Here is a 22018-nt window from a genome sequence, read left to right as displayed (position 1 = left end):
TCAGTGGTAGAGTGTCAGTCTGCGGACTGAAGGGTCCCTGGTTCGATTCTGGTCAAGGGCATGTACCTTGGTTGCAGGCACATCCCCAGTGGGGGGTGTGCAAGAGGCAGCTGATCGATGATTCTCTCTCATCAATGTTTCTAACTCTCTATCCCTCTCTCTTCCTCTCTGTAAAAAATCAATAAAATATATTTTTTTAAAAATTCATTTGATGGTAGCCTGTTCCCTTAGGTCTGGCTCTCCCAGAAGTAGACTCTGAGTCAAGGATTCAAGTACAAGCGATTTATTGAGGAAAGGCTCATAGGTGGCACCAATAGATGCATGGATGGAGGGACAGCATCGGCCTGATTCTGAGTGGAGCTCCAAAGAGTAAATTATGCCACAGAGCATGTCTTCCTTTGAGACAAGGAAGCTGGACTTTCTGAACTCCCAAACCAGTCCATCACTGGCCTCTGGCCAAAGGGACAGGTAGGAGGGCGTGTGGCCATGGGGGCTGTAAAATTCCCAGGCATCGATGACTCTCTATTAGGCTGACCCAGCCTCTAATACTTGGTCACAGATGCCAGCCGTTGGCTGCAGAGCACTTAACTGGGGGCAGGGCACAGAACTGTGGCAAGACAGACCTGAGGGGACCTGGGCGGTGCACTGACAGCGTCAGCCCCTCCCGATCCAGTCGGCCTGCTCTGGCCACCAGGCACCAGTTATGCGTCTTCCATCACATTCTGCTGCAAGAGGAAACGAATAATGTCTTTGGAAAGTCCGGGGGTCGGCTTTTCGTCATCCAGAGACTGACTTGCTTCTCCCAGTGGGTAGAACCGGGCGTCCCTGGAATACCTCTGTAGCAGTGAGCAGCCGTCCCGGCTGAGAATGACGCGGGCCATTTGAAAGCTGCGGAGGGCGTATGTCTGGCTCTCCTGGCCCCGCAGTTCGTCGATTCTCCGAGACAGGCACTGGCAGACAGCTGCAGAGAGAGGGTTTCGCGAGGCTGGCTGTGGGCGGCCAAACGTCTCATAGAGGCTGTCCAGGGATCTCCGCAGTTCCTCATCCTCTGTCTTGGTCTCTGCTTGGCCATTCACAGAAGGGTCGAGCCCGAAGTTCTCAGAGGCCCAGGAGTCACTTGGTGTAGTATTTAAGTGACCGCTGTCTGTAAGACAAACACATCCCAATACTCAAACGCATACTCAAAAATATCAGAAAGCCAGCCCAGAGTAGGTGATGTCTCTTTTTAACTCAGCACACTTATTGTTCCCGGGTAATGGGCAATGGGCAGAATCAGACGATTTCTGATTCTGCTCCCACCAGCCTGGGGGTATGCCACTTGTTTGCCCAAAAACAAGAACGTGTTTCAGGGGTTCTTGAAAAGAAATTCAAAGTGGCTGTGAACTTGGATGGGAAAAAATATCATCTCTTTATTTTCACTAATCTCTACCTAAAATCAAGCATTTCCTTCCATGATGAATGTAGGCAATAAACCCATTAGCAGCAATACCTGTGACTTTATCACCAGTCAATCACAGCTATTTTTATATTACATTATAGTTTTTTTTTAAACATGTTTTGAAATATCATGTATGCCCATCACTATGCTGTGGACTGAAATGTGTTTCTCCAAAATTCATATGTTATAGTCCTAATCCTTAAAAGAGATGGGCCTTTTAGGAGGTTACTAAAGTTAATTGAGGTCATAAAGGTGGGGCCTCAGTTATATAAGATTGGTGGCCTTCTAAGAGGAGGAAGATCTCTCTTTTTTTCTTTCTCTCTCCCCTCTCTCTCTTCATGTGCAGGAACTGAGAAAAGCCATTGAGGACACAACAAGAAGGTGGCCTTCCCCAAGCCAGGGAGAGAGTCCTCATCACACCTGACCACGGCTGGTTCCCTGACCTCGGACTTCCAGTGTCCAGAACTGTGAGAAAATCATTTCTTTTGTTTGAAGCCATCCAGTTTATGGTATTTTGTTATGGCAGCCCAAGTAGACTAAGGTAACTACTATGAAATCACCACAGCTATTAGTCCTGACACTAAATCTTATTATTTAAACATTAATTTAAAAAAAACATCTATTCATTACAATATCACACATTTTGTTCTTTTTAAAAAAATATTTTCCTTCATGACCTTTATTTTTTTAATTTTTTAAAAATATATCTTATTGATTTTTTTACAGAGAAGAAGGGAGAAGGATAGAGTTACAATAGAAACATCGATGGAAGAGAAACATCGACCAACTGCCTCCTGCACACCCCTCACCGGGGAGATGCCCGCAACCAATGTACATGCCCTTGACCGGAATCGAACCTGGGACCCTTCAGTCTGCAGGCCGACTCTCTATCCACTGAACCAAACTGGTTTCGGCACACATTTTGTTCTTCATGTATTTTATTAGCTACATTTCAGTGTCTTCCCTTGGTAAGCTTATATGTTTTACTTCATGCAGTTAAAAACTTTACTCTGCGTTCATGGGTTCCACCAGATGCCAAAGGGATGCACTGCACAAACACAATGCAGACTTCCAGTGCAGACAGTTCTGGGCATTTACACAGCTCAGATATTTCTTTATTTTCTCCCTGCTAAAATCCTAAAGACTCTACCTCTGAATTAAAACCACCTTTTTGCTTTTTAAAGGAGGACTAACAAATAAACTAAGAGATTTAATAATAGACAGTAAGTAACCAGAATTGGAGCCAAATCCTAGTTCTAGATCTAACTTTTTGTACCTCTCTGGGCACCCTAACTCTTAACATAGGAATCTCTTAAGTCTTTTGAAACAAAGAACTTTCATATAATTTTTCTAGAAAAGATTTTACACAAATAATTTGTAAATTGCTGAATTCCTTATACAGCCACCAGCTTTATGCTTTAAACTTTTATACTTTAAATCAAAATAATATATTTCCCCTTTTTTGCTCTAATATATTCTGTAATTAATTATTAGCTTTAATTCTACACACCCACTCCCCATCTATTTACTCAATAGTTATAATAAAAATATCTGTATCCTAGCCAGTGTGGCTCAGTGGTAGAGTGTTGGCCCATACACCAAAGGGTTTGATTCCCAGTGGAGGGCACGTACTTTGGTTGCAGGTTCAATTTCTTAGCCCCTGTTGTCCTGCCTTATGGCCCCCATACCAATCATCTGTGGGGAAGCAGATGGGTAGGGACTCCCCACCCTGCCATTGCAGGATCCCTTCCCCACTCACCTTGGCTCTCTAACAGCAGTACCATTTGTTAGGTGAGTACTATTTGCCAAGCCCTGAGCTGTCTCCTGTTTGTTTTAATAATAAGTAGGCCACCAAACAAAGTTTTACAATTACTCTCCTGAGGTTTGTTTTAATTTTTTTTCTTGAAATGATCTCAAACTCATAGAAAATTTACAAATACAATACAAATAACTTTTTTTTCTCATTAATTATTTGAAAGTTGATAACCTGATGCCCACCCTGATTTTCCTACCAGCAAGGACATTCTTCCACATGACCCCAACGCAACCATCAAAATCAGGAAATTAAGAGGGACGTTACTGTCATCTAATCCTAGCCTCTATCAAGCGGTCCTGATCATGTTCTTTATAGCAAAAAGATCCGGTGTAAAATCATGTGTTGTGTTTAGCTGTCAGTGGGAAGAATGGAAGAGAGGAGGAGATGCTCCATAGTAACACTGGGAAAGTTGGGGAGTCTCTGAAACTGCCCACCCAAGGCAGCCATCTATTCAGAACATTCCAAGGAGCATAGCATGTACTTATTAAGTAACTGGTCAACAACTTTGATATGCGGGACTTTAAGTTTTCATCGGAGTTTCATTATTATATTTAATTTTTGAAATTAGGTGTCCTAAACTCAGTGTCCAAAAGAACCCCCCAAATTAGCCCGTCTTCTCTATTTTTCTTGCAAATGTCAAGCAGACGGCAATTCATCTTCAAAGACATCCCCCGCCCTGCCCCCCAATCTCTTTCCAAAGAGCAATAACAATATGGGTTGAATCATTCACTGCTTCAGTCAGTTCTTTTGAACCTACCTCCAGCTCATTTCAGGCTTTGATTTCCTTTTAAAATTTGCATCCCTGCCAACTACAAAGCCGTCTCTTTAATCGTGTGTCTGGTGGGGCCTTTTGGACAGCACTGTTTCTTCACCAGCAAATAAAGCTAATTGCTTCTCTTTTCCCAAGGCACTAAATGGAGACAGAAGGATGGATCTTTGATAACTTAGCCAGTTCCTGCTCAATGCTGCATTCTCACAGCTATGTTCAAGCCCTACATTATTCTACCTGTTGAGATAGCCCTGCCTTGTAGGGTTCTCAGCTTAGGGACTATATTATCTATTCTAGGGAGAGACTTGGGGATGTTTTCGTGTCAGTGATTGGAAAGTGCTACTTGCATTTAGTGATGGAGTCAAGGATATAAATATCCTACAATGTAGAATAGTGATTTTCAACCGGCATGCCAGGAGAATTTTTAAAAACATGCAATGCCTGACTATTTTAGTCAGGAGCACTGACCTCTTTTCCCTGAGATTGTCAAATATAAAAATGACAACAGTCAACACAGCCATAGTTGGTCTGGTGTGAATGCATCCAAATTATACAATTTTTTTTTGTCAGATTGGCAAAAAATATATTTTTGGTGTTCTGCAGAATTTTAGTTATTGGGTTATGTGTGTCACGGGATGAAAATGGTTGAAAATCACTAATGTAGAAGATAATTCCATAAACCAAGAATCATACTGTCCCCAAATTCCTTACTCTCTCAGGAACTCTGGCTCAAGGTTGGATTGTGGAAGGAGTGGGAAGTGAAGGCTGAATCCTACTGCATCACAATATATTGATTTTCCCTGAGCTCGCCTTTGCTGTTGATTCTTGTACAATGAATTTCTTGCTGGTACCCATTTGCACTATGCATTCCTGCCTTCTCAGACCTTGAGGTTTTGTATTCAGCATGTCTCTATAGAAATAAACCTATGTTTTTATAAAAATTGAAGCTTTTTTTTTTTTTTTTTTTTTTTTTTTTTTTTTTTTTTTTTTTTTGTGGCCCACATAAACTTCAACCTTGTTTATTTGGCCCGTGGTTAGCCTTTGTGTACAGGACAATACTCCAACCAACTGAGCCACATTGGCAAGGCTGTTAACTTTTCTTTTGACCAAAGAGAGAAAACATACAGATATTTGAGATTCTTATAGACCTATTTTTATATCTTTAGGATTTGTAGATGCTAATTTGAGTTCAGTAATCTGAGACAACCAATTAGCATGGAGCATTTGAGATTAAAGGTTGTGTTCTGTGAGAGACACCATTAGCGTTTAGGAACCCAAGTGGTTAGTAAAGTCGGGGTTTCCTCCAGAGAATCTTCCTGGCTATTTCTGTGGCTGATACACACAGCAGAGTTTTACTTCTGTGAGACATTTTAGCCTGCAACTCTAACAACTTTCCCCTGCACAAATTTGATATTTAGAATCCTGTCTCCTTCTTGCATTAGCATCAATCACTGCCCACTCGACCTCATTTGCCCAGAGTTCCTTTTACTAAAAACTGCTAATTGGGAGAATCTGTGGTTTTAAGTCTGCACAGAGCCGAAAGAAACCTACGACTTGATTTTAAAACATGGAGGATTACCAGGATATAAGGAAAGAAGTAACATGTGGCATGTACAGTCTCCTATGCTGCTCAGAGGGGAAGCTGCCCCTTTTGCTGGGCACTGCCCAGCACACTTCTCAGACAAGCCCTGCTGCCGTGGTTTGTCTGCTGGAGGTTGCCTGGGTTCTGTGTGGCTCTGAGAAAAATTCATGGGCATGAGAAGAACAAGGTGAATGGGGGAGAGGGATGTTCTGGTTATCAGTGGTCACTTATTAGCCCTCTTTTGATGCAAGGACTCACTTCCTCTATGGCAGTGGTCAAACTTCAGAGGCCTCACAAGTTCTCTACATGGTGACACCCCCAGTTTAGCATATGAGGGGCTGTGGCCCATGGATCTGGGGGTCCTGCTCTCCTGGTCTGCATCTGCCTGCTCCAGATCTCTCTTTCCTTTCCTTCACTCCCCTTTCTAGATATTTCTCTCACTACTGCCTTCCCACTCCATAACAGCAGTGAACAGGAGCAACAAGATTAAGCCCTATTTCCAGCCCTACAGGCTGGGTGAAAGTCTGACTGGTTGCTCACACTTCTGCGTCATTGCCTTGAAAAGTCTGGCCTCCTTCCAATCCTTGAATGCATCAAGAGAGCTCCCTCCCTTCCTGGGGGAATGTGGTAGGAGGCAGACAGACATGAACAGAGCAGATAGGTCAGGTGCAGAAGGTCCCAGGGCAGAACTTCCCGAGTACCTAGAATGCACAAAACAAGGAAAACAAGGAGCTCGCCCAAGGGTAACCTTCCCTCCCCTAACATATCAATCAGGTCATGAGGGTCAGATTTCCCTGACCTTTCCTCCCCTGGCGGGGTGCTAGTCATGCCAGTGAGACCCCTTATAGGGGAACTGAATAAGAGGTCCGGAGAATAGCCCTTAAGCATTAAGCTCCAGGACAGGGCAATAGGTTCTGACCCACATCAAATACATGTAGGCCTAAGTTGTGTTTCAGCTTCAGGCCCAGAAAAGCAGCAACATCAGACAAGTGATGCCATGGCTGCCTCAGGACCAGCTGCATTGACTAAAGACCCCCTGTGCTGGTGCCTACCTATCAGTAGTCCATGACTCTGAAAAGACATACTTGGAAAGCTGAATAATATTCTATTAAGCTATGTTAAGTGAAATAAGCCAGTCAGAGAAAGATAAATATCACATGATCTCACTCATTTATGGAATATAATGAACAACATAAACTGATGAACAAAAAATAGATCCAGAGACAGAGAAACATTGATCAGACCTTCAAACCTCAGAGGGAAGGTAGGGGACGGGAGGGATAAGGGGGAGAGATCAACCAAAGGACTTGCATGCATGCATATAAGCCTAATCAATGGACACAGACAACAGGGGGGTGAGGGCATGAGTAGAAGGGATGAGAGGGGGGTAATGGGGAAATAAGGACACATATGTAACACCTTAATCAATAAAGAAAATTTAAAAGAAAATCCTCCCCTAAAATCCTCACCCATAAAAGCTCTAAGGATGGAAACTGCTTCTTCCCCTCAGGGTGTGTACCTTTACCTTTCTTTCTTCTAAACTCCAAGGACTTTTCTTTTGCCTTTGTAACTTGTTTTCTGAACCCATTTCTTCGACCTCTGTGACTTCCTAAATAAACTTTTGCTTATTAAAAAAAAAAAAAAAAAAAAAAAAGGTTCCTCTTTGGAACCTCTGCACTTGCTGTTCTCTGAGTGGAACGCGCCTTCTTCACGTATCTGCATGGCTGGTCTCCTCTCCTCCTTCAGGTCTCTGCTCAGACGTTACCTTCTCAGTGAGGCCAGGATGGCTTAGGTTATGACACATAGCAAGCAAGCCCTAAATCCCAGGGGCATAAAACAACCAGGATTTTTCTCTCTCATCTTCCAGCTCAGTGTCATACAAGTAGATCCCCATCATCTTTGTCCTTACCCTCCCTGGAACCCAAGCTGATGGGGCAGCCAGGGTCTCAACGACAACAGAGGGAAAAGAGTGTGGTAAAGGAGGCAGTGACTGGGAAAATGGTGTCACTCCGTTTACCTATCATTGGCCAATGTTAAATCCTATAGCCAAGCCTGATTGCAGAAGAATGAGGAAGAAAAATTCTTCTATAGGAAGAAAGTTTATGTTGAAGCTCCCGCGTTGGAGTGTTAAGACACTTTGCTTCTTACGTTATTAATACCATAAAACTAATGACGCCACCCCCCCCCAAAAAAAAAAAATTAATAAGCTCAAGTTACCTTTTGCCTGATAAGAACCCTACTGTTTTCTACATTTTAGAATGTGCAACTGTTCCTTTAAATGATAGAATCCATATACTTACAAAGCGGGGAAGGGAAAGGGTGTGGATATCAAGATATTTAATCCAATTTAACACTTCAAAAGGATGGAAGATCTGGTCAGATGCTTTTGAAACCACAGTCTCTGTACTTGTTTACATCTGAAGCTGAAACTGAATGAGTCACCCAAGGGGAGGTGGCATATGCTGTCACCTTCATCCCAATGACTAACAGATGCAATGGACAGAGGACAGGGTCCTGCAAAATGCAATCGCTGAGAAACAAAATGAATGCTGGGAGGAAAAACAAAGATATGTGCGACAGCCCTAAAATTAGGTGCCTAGGCCAGTTATATAAGGCCAGGTTCCACTGTCTGATCTTTAAGCTATGTTACTTTTATCTTGGCATATTATACCTCAGAAATGGAAATGCTCTGGAATTTACAGGGAACCCTAATATCCAAGTTTATACCACCCCAAATCGGCAAGTAAGATATCATATTTGCTTCTTTTTTCTTAGTAAAAAATTAAACATTTCAACTAAAGTTGACCACTTCTACAGAAACTGATTCCTTCCAGCCCATCTTTATACCTTACATATATATGTCTACATAAGAAATAGAATTGTTGCTTTGTGTGTGGTATACATTTTAATTTTAAGTTCAATGAACAAACCTTTGTTTTTTTCACTCAACTGTATGGCTTTTTACTTCTAGCTAATGTTGATATACACTGAGTGGCCAGATTATTATGCTTTCTGAATGCATAATAATCTGGCCACGCAGTGTATATCCTATATAATAAAAGGCAAATTGTCCCCTCAACCAGGACTTCGACCAGCAGGCAGGCCAACCAACCACCCATGTCCCCTCCCCCTGGCCAGGCTGGCCGGACCCCATCCATGCACGAATTCATGCACTGGGCCTCTAATATACATATATATACACTGAGTGGCCAGATTATTATGCATTCAAAGATCATAATAATCTGGCCACTCAGTGTATATGAATCTGCCTTATATAATATTCTAATATAGGGACATAGGGTATTATTTTTCATCCATTCCCTTGCTGATGGGTATATAGCTTGTGTCTAATTTTTCATTATCACAGACAAGGCCTCAGTGAGTCCTTGGTGCCTGCCTCCTGGTGCACTTGTGTGAGACTTTCCCTGGAAACACAGCAAGAATCAGAATTGCTGAGTCAAAGGGAATCTTATCAATTTCACTAGGATCCAAATTTATCTCATCCAATGTAGCGGTAGCATTTACACCCCCTTCCCTCCCCAGCAGAGTCTGGGTTTTCCTGTTTCTCCACCACTTAGCCAAAACCTGATACTGTCAGATGTTTCCAATGGTATCTTCTCATCTGGGTTCTCATTTCCTTGATTCCTTGTATGCATGAGCTGCTTTTCATACACGTGTTGGCACTTGGGATTCTGACACTGAACTGTCTGCTCATATTCTTTACCGTTTTTCTATTGGGTTTTGTCTCTTTTTTCCTCTCTTTTTTAATGGCCTGCAAAATGAATTACAAAGAAAGCAGGCTCTGACTTTGCTTTATCTCAGTCTGAAGAGGATCAAAAAGAATAAGAGTTGAAAAAAAGACTTCATGAGGTTTATTTTGGTTTAGGTTTAATGGCAAATCTTCTCAAGCAAAAAAACAAAAAACCCTCACAATGTCAGCTTATCACTTCCAAAATGTGATACTGTGTATGAGTGTGGGGGGTAGGGATAGGGGGGAGGTGGGGTGTGGAGAGAAGAGCATCCTGGTCTCATTCAGACAAGAAAACCAAGACAAAGGCCAAATCTCCAGAATCACTTGATGAAGAGATTGGCAAATAGAACCGGAAAAGGCTAATCTTATTAATTTTCTGAGTTAAAATTATCTCCATCTGGTTATCATTTGCCGTAATTAGGACCAGCGATAGATTTGCACATTGGTGATGATGAGCCAGGCAGGGATGCTCAGAGCCTCCCTAGCCAATTCAGATAATAACTTTCAAATGGTATCTTCTCATCTGGGTTCTCATTTCCCTGATTCCTCGTGTGTCTGAGGGGCTTTTCAAGGATCCTGAAAATGCTTAACAATTCTTTTCTTTACTGTGAGATGGAGTCTTAGCCTGAGGCTGAATTTAAAACAGCTTCGTCTTGCACTTTGGTAAGTAGAAACCCGTTAAAGGATCAGAACCTGACCCCTTTCCAGCTAGGAAAGCCATCGGGAATTATTTGCTCCAACTCGCTTTCTGTAAGGAACAGAACCTTACAGCTGGAGCGGGAGCAAGAAGAACGATCCCTGCTGACCCCATCCAGCCCTGAGAGGGGCCAATGAGGAAGGCGAGGCTGACAGACAAGGAAACCAGACAGACCGTCCTCCTCAGCAGCCATTTGGAATTCGGAGCTTCGTCATAACCCCTAAAGTAATGATTTAAAACGTTTCCCCAAAAACGCTTTTCTTTTTTTAACATTTCATTTTACATGGAGGAGGGCCTCAGTTTTTTGTTTTTTTGCTTGAGAAGATTTGCCATTAAACCTAAACCAAATTTGTTTCATATCCTGGCCTACATAGTAAGGAACGCTGGGGAGTAGAAAGGCAAAGCAAATGATTCAGATCTACGTTTCTATAGCAACATTGCTTTTTATTTATTTATTTATTTATTTTTGAATGCCACTGTTTACTTCAGCGGAATTAAGTTAAATGTGAGCAGCTCATTAAGATGATGCTGGAAACTTCGACCTTAACCTGCACTATAAGAAAAAATAAGCACAGTAAAAATGTTGCTTGGAGTATTGCTGGAGACACGCAGCAGGAAGATCATTCTCCTTTGTTGGGAAAGCAGAAACCTCACAATCTGTCCACATCCACACGTCAATATTTCTTTTCTTTTTTTAAGATTTAAAGAGGAATGGGACAGAACTACTATCCAACGTTGACCTCAGCAGTAAGACGTTTTTTCCATACACAGAATTTTTGTTAGATGCCTATTTGTGTAAACAGATTTCACTCGACATCAAATTGATAAGTATACCTCTGAAGTAACAGATTGAATTGTATACCAACACCAGAATGTAAATATATAGCTGACTGCTCCCTCTTCAAAATATTGGGGGGAGGGGGAGATACTCTTATTTTGAAACCACTGCCATTGCTGAGAGCACATTGGAGTCTCCTAGGAAGTGACTTCATCCCCTCTGTCAGTGTCTGTCTGCTGGATGTCCTCATTAGTGGCAAATCGCCACCCTCAGAGGGCAGAATTACCTTTTTGGAAACTGTCAAGAGGCATTAGGAGTGAAATTTGATAAATAATGGAGGTGATCAAGCATGGGATAAAAAGCAAAGCTTGGAATATAAATGTCTAATCGCTACGCTTTGCACTTGAAACTAATACAATATTGTCTGTCAAGAGTGATTGAAAAATAAAAAGGTATTTTAAGAGAAAAGAAAAGAATATATAAAATCAAGGTTTATCTCCAAAAGGAAGTTGCTTTTCTTATGTTTTAAAAGTTGGTTCTGAAAGCATTTCTCACTAAGGAGTTCCTAAACCAGTTCTGTGCCAGGGGAGGCAGCACGGTTTCGATGTGTATATACTTTCAGATGTGTTACCTTAAAGCAGTGTTTCCCAAACTTTTGACATATGTGTACCCCTTCTATAATTTTCGTAAAGCTGAGTACCCCTCATACTCATGAGAACATAGAATTAGGCGCAGCTAAGCACGGTGCTGTGCATATCCCCACCAAACTTCGGTGCAACGTGTACCCCCACCAAACTCTTCCCGTACCCCTGGGGGTACGCATGCCACACTTTGGGAAATACTGCTAAAGGACAGACCTGACATGGATTTAAGTTCTGGCCTTTGTAAGAGGCTCATAGCCATCAATCAGAACGTCGAATACTTCTACCCTGACAGATGAGATGCGTGTGAGCATCGACTTTGCATTTAAAGGCTTGAGTTTGAGTCCCAGCTTGGCCACTTACTGGCTATGTGACCTTGGGCAAATTACTTAATATCGCTGAATTTCCAGGTCCTTGCCTGTAAACTGGGGATGATAACAGCTCCTACTTCATAGGACTGCTATTAGAATTAAATGATTTGTTAGCATAAAGCCTAGTGCATACTAGTAGTAAATAAATAAAATCTCCTTAAAATCATTACCATGGTGACAAGAGAAGTATTAGCAGCAGAGTTGTCACAGGTGAAATAGGTCTTCGTCATTTAACATCTGGGATTAAAAAAAAAAAAAAATATATATATATATATATATATATATATATATATATATATATATATATTATTGATTTCTTTTCAGAGAGGAAGAGAGCGAGAGAGAGAGTTAGGAACATCGATAAGCTGCTCCCTGCACACACTCCCACTGGGTATGTGCCGCAACCAAGGCACATGCCCTTGACCGGAATCGAACCTGGGACCCTTCAGGCTGATGCTCTATCCACTGAGCCAAACCAGTTTCGGCGACATGAGTGATTTTTAAGAGTGGATTGCAAATGCTCCTCTATGTCCACTATTCAGTGATGGACGCCTCTGGTAAGGGAAATCCAGATGAACAAGCATCCAATTCTGACTAGAAAGAACATCACTTTTGCCAATAGCTACTGCCCCATCCTGGCATCAGAGCGGATGGGATGAGTCACAGTGAACATTACCCATCTCACAGCAGTAGGGCTATGACTACAGAGAGGTCCCAAGTGCACGCTCTGCAAAGCAAACATGATCCCAGTGTGGGTGGAAACAGCAGGTGGCTCCGTGTGTGGGAGTGCCAAACACAGAAGCCCGGGCTGCGGGGCCCTCCAGCTGTCCCCCGACGCGTGTCCCCAAGGGCGACCGGCACCGGAGTGTAGGTGGGACTGAAATGACTCAATCTCCAGGGAGCCTGCTGCTGGTGGTGGTTTTTGTGGAAATTGATGGAAACTGTAAATCAAGCAAAGAGCCTTAGGAAACGTTTCGGTGAGTAAATATATTGAAGAAGGAGAAATAGGCTGCATTTAAAAGAAAAAAAAAGTTTGGGAAAATAGAAAAGGTCTAAGCTCACAAGCTGACGGCTGGCTGAGTCAGAATTGCAGTGCTGAGTTAAACTTAAAAAGGTGGAATGAGCCTGGCAATAAAATGAGAACAGTTCTAGGAGATAAGTTTCCATCTCCTTTCCTCTTGCTCTCTTCCCCTGTTTACAGCTGAATCTGAAGGAAGGCTAAGCTTTGAGCTTTCTTGCCTGGACCAAAATCTTCAGAGAACATGGAAAACTCAGAGAAAATGGAAAACTCCACAAGCAAAATTTAAAATAGCATAATATGATACAATCTATGCAGAAAGGCCTATCACTGGAGAGAAGTGGAAGCTGGGACTGACTAAACGATAGAAAACATGAGACATGAGGGATTTAGGATGTCTTGTATTGAAAGTGTTTCTAACATGGATTCATTGTGAAGGCTAGAAGTGGGTGCAAACATGGCATTGAATTTACAAAGGATACTTCTAGTAGGATTGCAGAGATAGCTGTGTGTGTGTGTGTGTGTGTTTGTGTGTGTGTGTGTGTGTGTGTGTATATATATATATATATATATATATATATATATATATATATATAATATTATATTATATTGATTTTTTTATAGAGAGGAAGTGAGAGGGGTAGAAAGCCAGAAACATCGATGAGAGAGAAACATCGATCAGCTGCCTCCTGCACCCCCCACACTGGGGATGTGCCCACAACCAAGGTACATGCCCTTGACCGGAATCGAACCCGGGACGCTTCAGTCCGCAGGCCGATGCTCTATCCACTGAGCCAAACCGGTTTCGGATAGCTGTATATTTTTGACGAAAGAGTATGGTTTATAAGATATTTTGAAAATGCTCACTGTTACCAAACATCTAAAAACGCTGGGTAAAATATTACTTTTAAAATCTTGTAAAATGCATGACTGAGCTGCATTTATAAATAAAGTAAATAAAGGCCTTAGAGACCAAAAGCAAAAATGAGAGCAGGCATTCCAAGAGGCAAGTGAATATAGGAGACCTAGCACGCCAGCTTTAATGGCCACACAGGGGTCAGGACACAAAATCTAGGGACATGGTAGGATGAGGTGATTGAAAGATCACTGCATAATCTGAGAGCCCTCTGAGAAAAAATGAACTAGAAAAACATGCTTGTGCCTTACAAAGGGTCACAAACAAAGAAAACTTGTTTGTCTTGGCTTTGGCTCAATTGGTATGAGTGTCATCCCGTGCATCAAAAGGTTTTGGGTTTGATCCCCCAGTTGGGATGCATATGGAAGGCAATCCATTGATGTTTCTCACATCGATGTCTCTCTCTCTCAAATCAAGAAAAACATATGCTCAGGTGAGGATAAAAGGAGAAAGGAGAGAGAGAGAGAGAGAGAGAGAGAGAGAGAGAGAGAGAGAGAGAGCAAGCTCATATCTCCTAAGATTTAACCATAAGCCAAACCTCACATGTATTTGTAGCCTCAGTTGGGACTATTTTTGAGGTCTATAAACCTCAAAGCCAGGTATTTATTTTTATATGGTTCCAGATTGATGTGCCCTCCTATATTTAGAGAAACCAAATGCAAATCCTCTTTAGAGAAGTATACTTGCAACCCAAACTTCAAGAGAAACTCCACACATAAAGTTCCATTGGACATGACTCACAAAATACACACTGAACCGGACAGGACCCCTTTATTGTGAGGGAGAAAACAAAAAAAGACAGCACCAAAAGAAGACTTGCAGAACATTAAGTATTGCAGAATATAAAACAAATCTGCTTAATATGTTAAAATATACAATAGGAAATAGAAAGTTTAAGTGAACAGATAAATTAGAAAAAGAAATACAAATAACTGGAAAAATGAGAAATCATAATAGGTAAAACAAGGTTAGACACTGCTAAAAAATCAAAATCAAAAAAGATACTATGTAGAATTTAGCACAGAGAGACAAGGAGATGGAGCAAACAAAACAGGAAAAATAGTAAGAGATGCAAGTCAAAGTGAGATGCTCTACTAAGCATCTGACTTGAAGTTCTCAGAGAGATAACAAAGAGAATAGGGGCAAGGCAATACACAATGAATTAATGGGTAAGAACTTACTAGAACTGATGAAAGCATGAATACTCAAATTTAACAATCACTATGTTTTAAAAGCAGGATAAATAAAAAGAATTCTATAGTTAGGCACAAGATAAAACTGCAGATCATCAAAGGCAAGAATAAAAAGTCTACAACCACCCATAAGAAAATAAAGATTACCTATAAGTAAATGATGATTAAGTTGGCTGCTAGCTCAATAGCAGCAATGTAAGCAGGAAGGCAGTGGAATAATATCGTGAAAGTTCTAATTGAAAAGAATGGCCAATCTAGGGCCATGCAGGAAGTGGTAAGGAAATTAAGATAGCAGTCTCTTAACTGGCCAGATCGACAAAACGATAAATGTCAGGGCCAGATTGCCTTCATATCAAATCCTTCCTGTTACCAAATATATAAAAATGCTGGGTAAAATATTTTTTTAAGATCTCTTAAAATGCATGATTGAGCTGAAATAAAGTAAATAAAGTCCAAAGTTCATCCTTTAAGACAGTGGTTCTCAACCTCTCTAATGCCTCAACCCTTTAATACAGTTCCTCATGTTGTGGTGACCCCCATCCATAAAATTATTTTTGTTGCTACTTCATAACTGTAATTTTGCTACTGTTAATAAATCATAATGTAAATATCTGTCTTAGGCTCTACAGCAGCAGTTCTCAACCTGTGGGTTGTGACTCGCAAGTTGAGAAACGCTAGCGGGGTTGCCTGAGACCATTGGAAAACACAAATATTTACATTACAATTCATAACAGTAGAAAAATTATAGTTATGAAGTAGCAACGAAAATAATTTTATGGTTGGGGTCACCACAACATGAGGAACTGAATTAAAGGGTCGTGACGTTAGAAAGGTTGAGAACCACTGCTCTAAGACACATGTGTCAAACACAAGGCCCGAGGGCCAAATCCGTCCCGCCAGGCCTTGCAATGTGGCCCGCACCGCGCTGTCATCACTGCACTCCGCTGCGTTTCCATCACAATGACAGTTTATGACTGTTCAGTAAACCATTCGGCCCGCGATTTAGGCTGGATTTTAGATTTTGGCCCCTTCTCTGATTGAGTTCGACACCCCTACAAGAGTACTTAAAATGGTCAACATTCATATCTCCTAGTTTGATTTATGGAGAATTTGCCTGAAGACAGAGAAATGAATTTTCATGTTTTCTATCCCTTTGATGACATGAGTTGGCCCAGCTATCTTTGAACTGTATTCCAATACTAGACTTTGATCCCAAATCACATGTGATCATCTTAAAAGTATAGTTCATGTCCACCCTGCATTTTGCTTCTGAAAGTTTTATTCCATAAATCGCCAATTATACGAAGTCATTCAAAAATCAAAGTTGTTATAGTTGGTTTTATTTTTAAAAATGAAGATGCTTTTAATGTTTTGCAAATGATATTTTCTTTCTCTGCAACCAACTATTTCTATTTACTTTTCAAATAACTACAAACTTTATTTTCCTAACTTCCTAGCTAAATCTCTTTTAGCAAATAACCCAAGCCAAACAGGAGAAGATAAATAGAGTCAAAGATTATTACTCACAAAGTTATTACTGGTAACATTTACTACCTTATTGGTATTTCAGAATTTTCTGTTAGATAAGGTCCTCCTTAAATTCATTTTATTTCACATATACAGTAAATAAAACTGTCATATTGCTTAGAAAGGAAATCAAATTTGTAGGGTATTATGAAGAAGAAAAAAACCAGAAAGATGACCTAATTATACTGGTTATTTCAGATGACAACATTTTTTTTTGACCTCTGAGTGGCAAAACATCAAACACATTTGTAAATTTAGCTCCTAAAAGTAGCCCTTAATAACCCACGCACACAGTAAACCTTTCATGCACATTTCTGTTTTTCTGTATCTTGATCTGAACAGTGGCTCACCGGGTATGTCCATATAATCTACCAAGCTGTATATAACACGTAAGATTTGTGTACTTTATATGAAAATTGTATCTCAATTTTAAAAATATCGACACACATACACACACACTTCCTGTCTTCACTAAGTCTTGGATGTTTTGCAGACGATATTTTGTTTAAAAAAAAATTCTGAGGCTTCTAATGTTCAGTTAGGTTGGTAATCACTACCCTAAGGCAATTAGAATTTGTCTTCATTAGAATAGGCATTCAGCAACTATTGTTTTAATGAAAAATGAATGATCAAATCAACAAACTAATATATACTTATATTATTCATGGTTGTAGGTATACCATTGACTCTGGCCAGAAAAAGCCCTAAAATTTTATTTTTAAAAAGTATGCCAGCCGAAGCCGGTTTGGCTCAGTGGTAGAGCGTTGGTCTGCGGACTGAAAGGTCCCGGGTTCGATTTCGGTCAAGGGTATGTACCTTGGTTGTGGGCACATCCCTGGTAGGGGGTGTGCAAGAGGCAGCTGGTCGATGTTTCTCTCTCATCGACATTTCTGGCTCTCTATCTCTCTCCCTTTCTCTCTGTTAAAAATCAATAAAATATATTTTTTTTAAAAAAAGTATGCCAGATAATGTTATAAGTACAGTAAATGCATTCTCTTATGAGCCCTCATAACAATCCTATGATGTAAACTGACTGCTCATGGTCTTCAGTTGTAGCCAATATAAATTATTTTGGCCACTTTAAGCAGAAAGAGCAGTATTAAAAAGTGTAACACAGCCGCCGAAACCGGTTTGGCTCAGTGGATAGAGTGTCAGCCTGCAGACTCAAAGATCCCAGGTTCGATTCCGGTCAAGGGCACGTACGTACCTTGGTTGAGGGCACATCCCCAGTAGGGAGTGTGCAAGAGGCAGCTGATCGATGTTTCTCTCTCATCGATGTTTCTAACTCTCTATCCCTCTATCTTCCTCTCTGTAAAAAATCAATAAAAATGTTAATAAAAAAATAAAAATAAATAAAAAGTGTAACAATTCATATTGTTGGGTGGGTTGCAGAAACTGACTCTAGGCTGAGCTTTTAGGAATTGCTACACCAATAAACAGCCAAAGGGACTACTGCCTCTATCACTATTAGGAACCCAAAGAATTAGGAAGCTGCTGCCACAAATGCTGCACCAAAGTAACACACTTTCTGCTGCAGTATGGAAGCTTCCTGCTGAATCAGGAAGCCATCACTACAGCTGGTAGTTCCAGAACCACGCTGCCTCTGCCCTTAGACACATCAGCTAAAAATGAATGTACCAGACCCCATTTCTCTCTTCCCACACAGCCTAGGTCTAAATTTGAAGGTTTATGGGAATGTGTTTGATTAGCAGAGCTAACTTATATCCAGAACACTGGCTGTGCAAGAGATTCTGGAAATGGAAATTTCCACCCTCTGTAAGACAAGAAATCATGGTAGGACGAGGTTGTAATAGGCATTGTGTGGGCTAATCCATAAACTCACAGATAGTGAAACTGAAGCACAAAAATTAAGAAACTTGATCAAAGACACACTCCTAGTAAGTGCCGGGGTTAGGATCCAAACTCAGAAAGTATACCCCAAGGGCTTATAAAGCACATCTAAATATATAAAACCCTAATATGCAAATAGATCGAGTACGAAACAACCAAACAACAGAACAACCGGTTGCTATGACGTGTGATGAAGACCAGCAGCACATGCAGAACATAGCGAATGTCAGCAACAGGTGACAGAGAAGGAAACATGGCAGGCGTCAGCCATTGTGAGATGGTGGAGCAGGTGAGCAGGGTGCCAGACCAAGATGGGGTGCCAGTCACTGTCATTGGGGTGAGCCTCTGGTAATTACTGAAAATTATTTGCTCCTGTGCACTGCAGGCTTGCCGAGCACTCACACTCATTGATGGCGCTGGCCCCAATCGCTCCGGGCCATCAGCGGGTACAAGTGGGGCCAATGCCATTAGTGCATGACAGTGGCAGTGATGAGAGTGAGGCTGCTGGCAGAGAGGGGACCAGGAGGTCTGGAGGATGAGCTGATAGCTGCCCCAGTGCCCATCGCAGCCTTGAGGCCCACAGTTCCTTTCAAGGTGCATGAATTCATGCACTGGGCCCCTAGTTAGAGAATAATAAGACAGAGCACAGGCAAGCTCATGGGTGTGAGGTCTGCAGTCCTGACATACATGTTTTTGAGCTCACAAAGAACAACTTCCAATTAATTTTACTCATAAATCCTAGCATCATGTCTTGAATTTTAAGTCTCCTCTCATAGTTTCTCAGCTTCAAAATTCAAAAAGGTATCATTAACCTACTTGACTATTTTATTTTTGGTCTAGAAAGTGTTTTCACGTGTTTTGGATGAGGGGGGGATCAAAAAAGATTCTATCACTAAATAGTCACTGAAGATGTCCATACCCAGGCTTCAATAACCACCTCCAGCTCCAACTCCTCACATCACTTCCACTGTTTGAATTAGAAGGATATTCAAACGTATCCGGAAGTTATTTCAAGACTTTCTAATGGAATGTCTTCCTGATTCTACTTTCATAAACAAGTTTTGGAAACTGTGTTAGATGCATTAGAACGACGGCTGTTTAACCTCTGCTTGGGAAGATGACCATTATACAGCTCTTGTGGACTGGAAACTGTGAGACCAAGGCTTGATGTACCCTCTGTTATCTGAACTGTATTTCTACACACTGTTAGTGTAGTTTTATCTATCTATCTATCTATCTATCTATCTATCTATCTATCTATCATCTATCTCCATTTATCCATCCTCCCACTCACTCATCTCTCTTTGAGAATGACCCAGGTAGTAGAATAAAAACATTAACTGTATCCAAAATAAATATATCAGTAAGTACAGACTAAGGTTGATATGAGTGAGAAAGGTCAATTCCAAATCAAAGGATAAAATGTTAAAAGTTCCCCACAAAGGAGAATGTGTCAACTATTTTTAAAAGACCATAATTTTGATCAGAGATCCTTCTGGGGGTAAGGGAAAGAAAAAATGCTTTATTTGACATGACAAGTTATGAACTGCAAATCTCCCAGTATGGGAAGGGTAAATATTTGCTGAAGATTAAGTACACGGCAAAGATACATAATTAAATCTAAAGTAATTAAAAAGCTCAATGTAGTATCGCATGCATCTCTCCATTTTTAATAAGCATGCAGTCTCAACAGCCAGGAGCCATAGCCCAATCTATTTCCATGGTGTAGAAGAAAATGGTAAATGTCTTCAGCATGATTTCCGATAAAGAGTCTGACTTAATTACTCCAGGTGCGAGTGAAAGTGGATTTGATTAAACAAATGAGCCTGCCAGCAAAGACATCAGTCATACCCTGGACTACGTTTCAAATGTACATTGAATGGTATCAGTGACATGGGCACAGGAGAAGGGCGGCTGAACACTTACATTTTAATTTCTAACTAATGTTTGTTTATCAAAGTAATATATGCTCATAGCTTTCAAAGGCAGATGAGGCTAAAAGTCTCACAACGAACAATGGTGCGCTGCCTCCTCTACCCTCTTTCCCATTTCCAAGTCTACATTTCATCTTGCCCTTCCTTCTGTTTTTTTTTAAGTCGTATCTATCTATTTGATATAATCACATATGCTAACTTATTAGCTTTAGACATATGTTGACATCCCTAGGCCTTATATATACACAGGTATCTTCACCTATTCTCTAGGGTTATGGCGATTTTTAAAATTTTTATTAAATCAACATTCAGTGTTTCTATTATTGTAACTATATAAAGTTGATCACTGCTAAACATACTAAGAATGTTTCTTTTATTATACAATATTATTGTTTCTGTGATTAATAGTTATTTTTTCTGTTTGCTTTGCTTTGTAACTTTCTTTTTTTTAATTTTTATTTACTTATTTTTTTATTTCAGAGAGGAAGGGAATGAGATAGAGAGATAGAAACATCAATGATGAGAAAGAATCATCCATTGGCTGCCTCCTGCACACCCCTACTGGGGAGAGGGAGGTGAATCAAGCCTGCAACCTGGGCATGTGCCCCTGGCTGGAATCAAACCTAGGAACCCCCTAGTCCGCAGGCTCTATCCACTGAACCAAACCAGCTAGGGCTGCTTTGTAACTTTCTTTATCTGTATCTACACCATCCAAGAGACTCTCAGTATAATTTTCTTCATGTCAAAATGACAGGATAGTCTCTCAAGTTCCCAGCAGTCCTGGTCACTTGCCTCTGAGATCCCTCCAGCCTCTTTTCCAGGTTGCTCTCCAGACCTGCTCCATAGCTGTTGACGTGGGTCTTCCATCTGTTGCTCTACTAAATTTCTTGTATTATTTCTATGACAGTTCCTCTGCCTCATTTCCTTCCTTCCTTCCTTCTTCCCTTCCTTCTTTCCTTCCTTCCTTCCTTCCTTCCTTCCTCCCTCCCTCCCTCCCTCCCTCCCTCCCTCCCCCCTTCCTTCCTTCCTTCCTTCCTTCCTTCCTGCCTGCCTGCCAGATTTTTTGTGATCCATCTCAGTTTTCTTTTTTAATTTTTATTAGTCTTGGTCTCTATATTTTCTTTTCTTCTTTTTTTAAAAAAATATATTTTATTGATTTTTTACAGAGAGGAGGAGAGAGGGAATAGAGAGCTAGAAACATCAACCAGCTGCCTCTTGCACACCCCCTACCAGGGATATGCCCGCAACCAATGTACATGCCCTTGACCGGAATCGAACCTGGGACCTTTGAGTCTGCAGGCTGACACTCTATCCACTGAGCCAAACCGGTTTTGGCGGTCTCTATATTTTCTGATGTAGGATTTCCACAAATATCTGGTGATCACTGGCTGTGAGTTCATAATTTAAGGGTGAGGCATTAAAAAGCTAATTTGGAAGCCCTTGCCATGAGTAGGGCTTATAGACTGGTGGACTTCATATAGGCTGACTGATAATCATTCAGGTTTTCCAGCGGTGGCTCCTCTCATCTCTGCACTGGCCAGAGAAGGATGGATAAGGGTGCTGTTTTAGACAAGGAAGTGCAGAAAGTCCTCTTTGGGGAGGTGGCATTTAACTGGAGCCCTGAATGCAAATATCTGGGGCAGCCAGGTTCCAGAGAGAGGAAATGGCAAATGCAGAGTCCCTAAGTGTCTGATGTGGAGTGAAGGTACAGTGACCACTAAACCATGAAGGTATCT

The 22018-nt window shown here is 41.1% G+C and overlaps 1 protein-coding gene across 1 annotated transcript in view; it reads right to left on the bottom strand.

Annotated features, from left to right (window-relative positions):
- Positions 1–204: 204 nt before the first annotated feature.
- SHLD1 (shieldin complex subunit 1) overlaps positions 205–22018 on the bottom strand; it is a 71447-nt gene continuing 49633 nt past the window's right edge. Inside the window, exon 3 of the mRNA XM_036418730.2 lies at positions 205–1144. Coding sequence (XP_036274623.1) covers positions 702–1144 — 443 coding nt within the window. The 3' untranslated portion in view covers positions 205–701. The remainder of the gene's footprint in view (positions 1145–22018) is intronic.

This window comes from Pipistrellus kuhlii, unplaced genomic scaffold (genome assembly GCF_014108245.1).
Source record: "Pipistrellus kuhlii isolate mPipKuh1 unplaced genomic scaffold, mPipKuh1.p scaffold_m20_p_6, whole genome shotgun sequence".
In the NCBI taxonomy this organism is placed as follows: Eukaryota; Metazoa; Chordata; class Mammalia; order Chiroptera; family Vespertilionidae; genus Pipistrellus; species Pipistrellus kuhlii.
Note: the sequence above shows the minus strand (reverse complement) of the source record. Positions and strands in the feature narration are given on the sequence as shown.